This window comes from Bombus pyrosoma, linkage group LG11, assembly GCF_014825855.1.
Source record: "Bombus pyrosoma isolate SC7728 linkage group LG11, ASM1482585v1, whole genome shotgun sequence".
Classification (NCBI taxonomy): domain Eukaryota; kingdom Metazoa; phylum Arthropoda; class Insecta; order Hymenoptera; family Apidae; genus Bombus; species Bombus pyrosoma.
The window spans coordinates 7,409,725-7,419,137 of record NC_057780.1 but is presented as its reverse complement, the minus strand read 5'-3'; the positions used below and the strand labels follow the sequence as shown (position 1 = coordinate 7,419,137).

At 32.0% G+C, this 9,413-nt stretch overlaps 1 protein-coding gene across 1 annotated transcript; it reads right to left on the bottom strand.

Annotated features, from left to right (window-relative positions):
- Window positions 1-527: 527 nt before the first annotated feature.
- LOC122572467 (splicing factor 3B subunit 3) lies at window positions 528-8,910 on the bottom strand. Its single transcript, XM_043737432.1, has 13 exons — window positions 8,778-8,910; window positions 7,643-8,124; window positions 7,265-7,437; window positions 6,698-7,194; window positions 6,461-6,626; window positions 5,993-6,161; window positions 4,922-5,073; window positions 4,522-4,677; window positions 3,966-4,257; window positions 3,226-3,892; window positions 3,020-3,136; window positions 2,459-2,837; window positions 528-2,371 (listed from the first exon to the last, which is right to left on the bottom strand). Exons 2-13 carry the CDS (start codon window positions 8,037-8,039, stop codon window positions 1,883-1,885), a joined length of 3,654 nt encoding a protein of 1,217 aa, XP_043593367.1. The 5' UTR covers window positions 8,040-8,124; window positions 8,778-8,910; the 3' UTR covers window positions 528-1,882.
- Between the last annotated feature and the right edge of the window lie 503 nt (window positions 8,911-9,413).

Here is a 9,413-nt window from a genome sequence, read left to right as displayed (position 1 = left end):
TGAAAAGATATCCTCAGGGATACAAACATGTAAAATAATTAAGACAGCAGCTCCTCTGGTCTTTCTTATACAAAAATTTACCGCTAATAATACTGGTTAATTGATACATAATAAGATATAGACTTTTTATGATTTTACAATTTTTAAATAAAATAATTTGTAATTTATAAAATTTCATTAATTTTGTTACCAAATTTGATGATGTTATTAATATTGGTATCTTGTGACTCATAAAATTGAACAAGAGGACCCTAGTCACGGTTCGGAATCAAATCTGGTCAGCTATCAAGGGAGAATCTTGTCTATTACTAAAGATTTAGAGATACAATGTGTTACCTAATACTCTGTGAGATACTAAAACTTTAAAGTCAATACAATGGAATGAAAATGTAATTAATGTATTTAGTAAATGAGTTACAAATTGGATTTACTTATCTAAACGCGAATTCCTATTATACGAACAAAAAATCATACGTAGTAGAGATGTTCTTTGAAGAAAAGGACTATTTGAGATAAAAAATCATAAATACCAATACTTCATCTTTGTTTATTGATCCGATATGATACATTAAAATAATCATAATCTTTTGTCCTGCATATTTGCCTTTTTTTAAATAGGGCATCTAAACTTCATACCCCGTAACCTACTTGTAGTTGTCTGAAGGTTAAACGGGGGTAATAACGCTGCGTTATACCCTCAATACGCTTCGGCACGCGGATTAACTTCGCGCTTCAAAGCTCACGGAGAAAAATGCGAGCTACAACCCTGAGCGCTATTGGCAACGAATTGTAGGTCGAAAGGGATGCACATAGACAGAAGAAGCAATAGTGGAGCAGAGAAATGAGCTCGCGGAATGCTCGCAAAAAAGGGAATAATGCATTGAAAACCTATACATGCTTGAAACACTCGACTTTTGTTCTATTTTTTGGGGAGAAATTTATTCAATACAACGTTGTCTCTTGTCTAGTTTATAAGTATATGCATTGTACAATGAACATAGTTTTTAAAAAGATAAAAAATTGAAATATTTCTCTTTTCGTTTTTAAATAGAATATTACACCTTAATTTCGAGAAGCATACGTCATATAATTCTTTTATTTGTCGAATTAATCATTATTCAAATATCTGTTTTGACCATTATCTATTTTTAGCTGAAGAATCGTTGAGACAGTATGTTCAGTCTTATATCCATACTGTATTTATAATGCTAAAATAGGTCGACGAAGAGTTTTCTATTTTTTCCTCACTAGATATCAGAGCTCAGTTTTTTCATCATCAGAGCTCTTTTTCTTCACTAAGCTGTAACAAGTATGAACTAAAAAAGTTATATTATATTTCATCAATAATGCTAATTAATAATGTAAAAAATACTTAGGAGTAATGTTTTCAGACCATCAAATATTATTGACGAAAATCACATACACACTTGATGCATATACACATCTAATCATAGAAATCGATTGGATATACAATAATTTTACCTCAATAAAAAACTAGTTTTCGTTACAATGTTTTCTTAAGCAGGATGAAACGATAAACAAATAAAGTAAGAATTTACACAAAGTAATTTCGAGACCTATTTACTGGAAATAAACTTCCTTTCTTTCAATTTAAACAATTTCCGTTTATGATCTTCTACCATCACATTCAAGTGATTATATGATACATAAAACATTATTCATACTTATTACATAATACGCGTTGACATCTTTATACATTTTCCTTCTAATCTGCTTATTAAAAACAATATGTACGTAATGTTTTCTTTTTTACAAATAATTTAATCAGTGGGTATTCATTCATTATTATGAAAAATATGTTGAGTTCATAAAAACGGAATGCAAGTTCGTAATAATTTGATAATAAATTATATTCCAAAGCTTAGAAAGCATATCGCGTACGAATATCCTCAAGTTTTTTTGACACTTCGGAAGCTGTTCGTTCGAGATCGCCAGATATACTTTTCTGTTTTGTCGGTTCGATAGAATTAAATTGTTCGCAAAGATCTCCGTCTATTACATTCTTTACAGGATAATAATACGATCTAAATGATAAATGATCTCTTCCACAAAGTGGTGGATGCTCCGAGCGCATATGCATTTCCAAATGTTGGAAAAAATCATGGTCCTCGTGACTCGTAAAGGGGACGAGGACACCAACTGTTCCACTTAATGTCGTATACACCAAACTTTCAGAACCACCGGGAATAAGAGTTGCCTTTTGCAAAGACATAACAGTTTCACCAACATGAAAGCACGCAACTGTGTCTGCCTTCTGACTGGCTCCATTTAATAAACCCCTATCCCATAAGGCTTTGTTTCCAGTTGGATCTTCGTCCACATCGTCGTTAATTCCACTTGCTAAGCGTATCTGTTAAAAAATATGAAAAATTTACATATTTATCCGAACAATTTTATTAGTACCTGATTAATTACTGAAATATACAGTGTTACTTACAACAGCAATGTTTCCAAATTTGTCGGCAGTGGCAACGGTATCATAATCTAGAACGCACGTTGTCGTTATCCATCTCGGGTGCGTATCATCGGCGAAGACTATAAGCTGATTTTCTTGGCGTTTATATCTAACAGCATATACGGATTCCTGAACATCACTTACATAAATTCTTTGCCCAATTGCATTGATAGAGACAACAGCATTAGGAATATGTTTGTTTTCACATTTTCTCAACAATTTCTTCTTGCCCATATCATACAAACGCAACATTCTACCGACACCAACTAATACCCTTCCTTGGTACGGACATATGGCCAAAGGTACTTCATCCAAAGTGGTTTTATGCACCAATTCGAGATTGGTGCATTCACTATTCACTCTACAAAAGAAGATTTACTTTTGTACTCGTTCTTTTTTTAGCTACATACTCTATGTGGAATTTAAATTTCAGTACTGCAGGAATTTCATCAAATTACATTACAGTAATTGTGTGTATTTTTCATCACAAAGATTGTTTAATACATTTTTTATCTTATTAAACGTATTAGAGCAAGTACTTACCTGTATGTATATAAAAAGCCACCACTGCTAACTCTTGGATTCAATTGGAACTCTTTCGCGATACCAACTATGAGAAACAGCTGATCTCCCTGATTAGAAAATTTCACAAGGCTCAAACTATAACATAAATTCATTAAAAAAAAATGTAGTAATTTTCCTTATTCCCAAATGTTTGTTTAAGATATTGATATTTTCTATATTCTTACCATAAAGCAGCTAAATTTTGTTCGAGTCGATGTACTTCAAATGTTTGCCCTGTTGTGGGAGCTATTATCCTTATTAACGACGCCCATAAACCAGGTCCAGCTCTTGGTGCACCAAACACGGCTTCGTTAGGTTCCTCGGATAAGAAAGCTTCAGCCAATTCTCTCGCTACCACAGCCTCTTCTGCTCCTGCAGCTTCTTGCATTTCTTCTGCCATTTGTAACCTTCTCTGCTGTTTCGTTTCTTCAGTATAAGCATTATGTTCCGTTTCAATAATTATCAGATGTGCCGAGTCCGTATGAATTGCGAATTTTCTTGGAGTATATTCCAAAGGAAAGCTAATTTGGTTGAACACCGCACCTAACTTTTCGAGAGCAAGGATTCTAAGTGTATTCGTCGAAATGGCCACAATTCCTTCCGGACACTGTTCAGAACTGAAGCCTGATGCAAATTCTAAACTTTCGTATGACAATGGCGTTAAATGAAAACGATTTTGATAATAGTAACTCAACCATGATCTGCTACTCATTGCAAGCACAGCTTGATTTCCCTGCATTTTTATCCTAAACAGTTTAACAGGTCGAGAACCCAAATATCGAGTTCGTGTATCTGCGAGATCACCCGAAATGGGATCTAATACTGTTCTTAACAAAACGCCATTTTGTAAACCTGTGAGTATATATTTAACTAATTATAATAAAGTAAAAAACAAATTTGCAGTTATAATATTGCTGTTGTTTACCTATATTTAAATAGAGACTGGATTGTTGAGGTGATAAATCTTCAGAATTATTTGCATCTTTAGCACCCATTTCAACAATACACAAACTTTCCGCGGCCGCCGGTAGGGCTTGCATACTCCTGGGTGCTAAACAATCAGAAGGGTCCAGGGAAATAATCCTTACTGTATTATCTTGAAGACCGACAGCCAAGAACCATGACCTTTGTTCACCAACTGCTACGTTACCGAGCGCCATACACATTACTTCCGATGGCATCTTTTTTCGTTCTGTATATTCATTCAATTGCCCCGTCTAGGAAGTACAAAATGACGAAAATTATTAAATATAAATGGAATTTGGATTGAGAAGGATTCGTGATACACTCGATTTCAAAGTTGTCCACTTTTCATCTAGTTTAAATAATTAATATTTCACTAAATAAGATGCAGAAAGTGACATATTTTACGCATCTTTTACATCTCTGAAGATAATTAGTACCGTAGAGAGAACAAATGATGCGATTAAAAGATAATAATACAATTTTAGCAGATATAAACGAAAAGCTAGTATACATACGGGGTCCATTTCAAAATATACCAATTCTCCTCCCGTGAGTGCAATTACAACCTGACGTTGATTTACTGCACATTTCACTATAGTTTTTTTACCAGGAGCTTTCCATTCGTTCACGCGTTTGTCTGCTCGAATATGACGTATCCCATCAGGATATACCTAAGCAAAATATGACAAAGTTATCGTAAAATACGAAAAATGGTAATTAAAGAAACAAATGTTTTAGTAATGGTAATTATGTCGAGTTCCATTTACCAGACATGTTTAGAACAATTATCTAAGCATTCAACGATGCGAAAACTCTGTATAATATAGCACTATTTATTGCGACCGACTCGTGGTCGACCAGGAGTCGGAGATACCGTAGTGCATTAAAAACAAATTGCATAATTAAACAACGTACTTGTACTAGGGCATCTTCTCCCAAAGCAGAGCAACTCAGTGTTGGCGTAGTACCAAGAAATCCAGAATCAGTCACTTCTTCTACAGTTTCTCCAATACTAAGTACAAGAGTAGCATTGACGAAGGACACTATGATGTAAGCATCATACTCCTCTGTAATCAAAATTACAAAGCTCACTCTGAGTATCTCAGAAAAGTAAAGGTGTAAGAACGAATTTCGATAAAATAATAGAAATCGTTTCTTCGTAGACAGTCGAACACGCTGTTTTTTTTTCATCCTACACGCAAAGAGTAGATGGTATTTTGGATGCAAATTCAATTTCTTTAATCTCCGGCAATTTTCACAGTCCTTACCTTTCTGTCACTTTCTGTGTTCTGTAGTTCAACCAATAGCATGCCAGTAGCCTGAAAGAGAGAACTGGTGTTTGATAAGAGTGTATCAAGCCACCAGATTTATTAGTATCATTTACAAAATCAACTTTTTTGTTCTCTTTTGCATTTTGTTTTTGTATTGAAAAATTGTAGAGTTAAACTAGAATAAGTAATAAAACAATTTCTCTTCTTTGGAAAGTAAATGGTTTAATGGGATTTATACAAATAATTATTACTTTCCTATTTTTTTTTAGTCATTCAAGAGAAATTTTTTTACATATAATAAAAATAATTACGAACGAAGTCTTATTCTAAATATCTCCACAATTTTTTAACATCATTTATTTTTTTAATTATTACGAATCTCTTAATTATAAAAAATATCCAGAAAATTAATATTCTTATATATTTAAAGATATTTGTTTCTCACTTCAGTAATATTCCAACTTATTGTAATTGAATTTAAATAAAAATTATTGCAAGAAATTGCTGTATACTATAGTAGGATGATCAAACTAATTAATGTGTAAATAATATAATTACAATTGATAGAAAGGTGTGTATCATCGATGCAGAAAACAAAATGAAGCTGGTAAAATTTATTCTGCACTGTTGCTTAAGCGTATAGTGGAGAAGGAAAGAAAAAAAAAAGAGAGAAGGACATGCAAACAACTACTGTCAAAGATATTTTTAAACTAACCATCGACTCTTCTTTTAACAGTCCACACAGCATTTGGATTACCAGGCAATTCACTGACAGCCATTTCGGATACTTCCAAACCATGCCGTAATACCCGTAACGTTGATCGTGGTCCTCTACCACAAGTTATATATAATTCAGGAGTATCCTCGTTTGCTAAATCAGCTACCTATATAAAATAACAAATCATCTTATGAATGAGAATTTATCGAAAAGATATACAGTAAATTCCAGGTAAGCAATAACCAAGTATCCTGGAATTACTGTACTTACATCTTTTTACATTTGTAATTCTTAGGTTCAACTTCAATTTGCAAAGACAAATTGAAGGCGACTAAGAATATTTTACTGTTGCACCTCTCTACAGAAAAAGAACACATCAAGTATAACTTTTCTACTTTAAAGGTGCATTAAATTTTAGTTTCAAGTATAATTTCAAGTATATTAATAGTACTGATAAAAAAATACCTGACATGCCATTATCGGCGATAAGCTATCCATTTCATCGACCAGTACTAAATTTCTAAGTGGTCTTGGTGCAAAAAAGAACGTATCACCTTCTTCAAGAGGCATGGCAGAGCTAAACTCTGGTTCATCGTCATCATCTCCTAAATGTGCAATTTGATAAAGGTAACTAAAAAAAAATTGTTTAAAATGTAATTCAATTCAAAAATATAATTCTTTAAATATATGTAATACACTTACTGGTTACCAAATTCCGAGGCTACAAATAAGAAACCAGTTTTCAAAACGCACATGCTTGCTGCAACAGGTACAGTATCAAAGTATTTTAATTTAATTTCAGTCACCATATCTTCGTCTGTCTCGAGTGTAATTTTAAAAATATCTCCTTGCTCGGTTTGAGCCAAAAAGAAGAACATGCTCTTTGTCTTGTGAGTAGCAGAACATACAAATATCATGCCTCTTTCGGGATCATCTAAATCATTACGTCTTCTCGGAATCGGACAACGAATATCGTGTTGATCTCCTAAATTTTTGTATGTTAAATAATTCTCAGAGCAAATAAGAACGCCACTCGGCCCGTCATTCCCTCCAGGAACAGACACGAGAAAATTTGCATGTTCTTCTAAAGGTTCACTATATTTGCGTACAACATGATTTAAACCCAAATCAAGTTCATACAAAGTCAATGTTTGTTGCGTCTTTACCGCTGCATCTCCCGTAGGGTCATTATCAGCTTCCTGAGTAACATAAATAAAATTGTCAATATTATGCAGTACTATATATATTTCGCATATGTTGGAGTATTACCTCATAATCAATTTCTAGACAGGCAAACATAGGATTTTCAAAACCCACATCTACTCCCACAGTATGATAAACTAATGTGTTACTCTTATGTGCCTCCAAAGGTGAAGAAATTGTAAGACGAGCTTCTGGATCTCTATTTAAAATATAAACAAGCTTTTGTTTCTCAATTGCACCTAAAATAAAAATATTTTCTTTTGAATTATGGATGAATTATATCATTAAGAACATTTTCATGACTAGAATGTACCATCATTAAGTGTGATTATAATCAAAGTTAATCAGTTGAAACACGGACATAACTAAATAATCAGTTGGTACAAAAAGATATCTAATTACATCTGCACAATTTACAGAATTATTTAACAATATATGCATTACCTATCATTACAGCTCTTCCTTTAGGATCTATAGCTAAATATTGTCCAGGTACAATGCGTCTACATCCACTTTTCCCAAATGTTTCCTGATGTACTTTCTCGAAAACATTTTTGGCAGGAATATATTCTAAAATTACAATGCGCCCAGAATCTGATCCAACAACAATATAGTCTTTCGTACCGCCAGTTAATCTGAAGGCCATTAAAGATCTTATGATTCCAAAGACTTCTACAGTCAAAAGAGTATGAACTTTTCCAGTATTCGGATCAGGTCTTAATAGTTCCAATGACTTTCCACGTGAAACCAGAATTTCTTGCATTTTACTACCAGAAAAATTACCATGCACTGCATGGGTGATACCCGTGGCTCGTTGAAGAGTCAAGTTGTACAGATACATCTTTGTGGGCTTTTCTTATAGTTCAATCAACCACTAGGTAGGAAAATGTGATACTTTTCATTGAAATAAAAAACCTATATCCATCCTGCAATGAATATTATAGATAAAATTAAATTATTGCAAATTAATATTTTTTTATAAAAGAACGAAAAGCATAATCTAATGCATTTAAAAATAGAAAACTATTATAACATAAGAATACTACAATAATTTCACGTAAGACAATAAAAAGGAGTAAAAAATGAAAGCGTTCGCTCACGTTAACTTATAACGCGAACTTCCATCTTACTGAACAACAACCATTTAGATACTTATCGAATAAATATAAATTTATTAATTAGATCAACAAAAATGTTAAAAAATATTAATGAAATGCATTTAAAAATAGAAAACTATTATAACATAAGAATACTACAATAATTTCACGTAAGACAATAAAAAGGAGTAAAAAATGAAAGCGTTCGCTCACGTTAACTTATAACGCGAACTTCGATCTTACTGAACAACAACCATTTAGATACTTATCCAATAAATATAAATTTATTAATTAGATCAACAAAAATGTTAAAAAATATTAATGAAAGTTATCTGCTGCACGTGTAGAGTTAAAATTTAAGAATGGAAATAAAAAGGCTTTGTAGCATGTACGTAAATGAACTTTTAAACGTTAAATTAAATTTAGAATAAAAAAATATAGTAATTCTTAAATATAGAATAACGTTACGAATATTATTTCACCTTGCAGCTGAAAATATTTTTCAACTTTAAATACGATGCTGGTAGATAATTCTGTTCTTCATAAATCAACGACCATACGAAGCAACCAACTTTGTTCCATTTCAGATTTACTTTGACCACACTCAATAACATAGGTAGAATAGAAACTAACATAATTCATAAAGAGTTACAACGCTACCTATAGTTTTCCAATAGAATTAGAATTATTCCACAATATTGTTATATTTCAAGAACCATATTTATAATAATATCTTACAAACAATAAATGTGATTAATAAATATATCATTGAGAATATAATCTTTTAAATCTAGCTACAATACATTTAATAACAAAAAAATTCGATGTTACCTTGTGAACTGCTCTTAAGACTTGAAAATAAAATCAGAGAGAAAATTTCTTTTCTAGTAAACCATAAAAGATAAAAAACTAAACTAAACTAAATTAAAAAAGTTGTTGTCTAATTGCAAATTTTTTTCCAATGTAATTTTAATTTATTAACATATGTATATATATAACGAAAAATTAATAAAATAAAATGGTAAAAAGTATTGCTGCTTATCATAATTTTAAATCATATACATAGAAATGTTTAAAATACGCTTAAAACTTATAGTTAGCGCCACTGCAGTTAACGC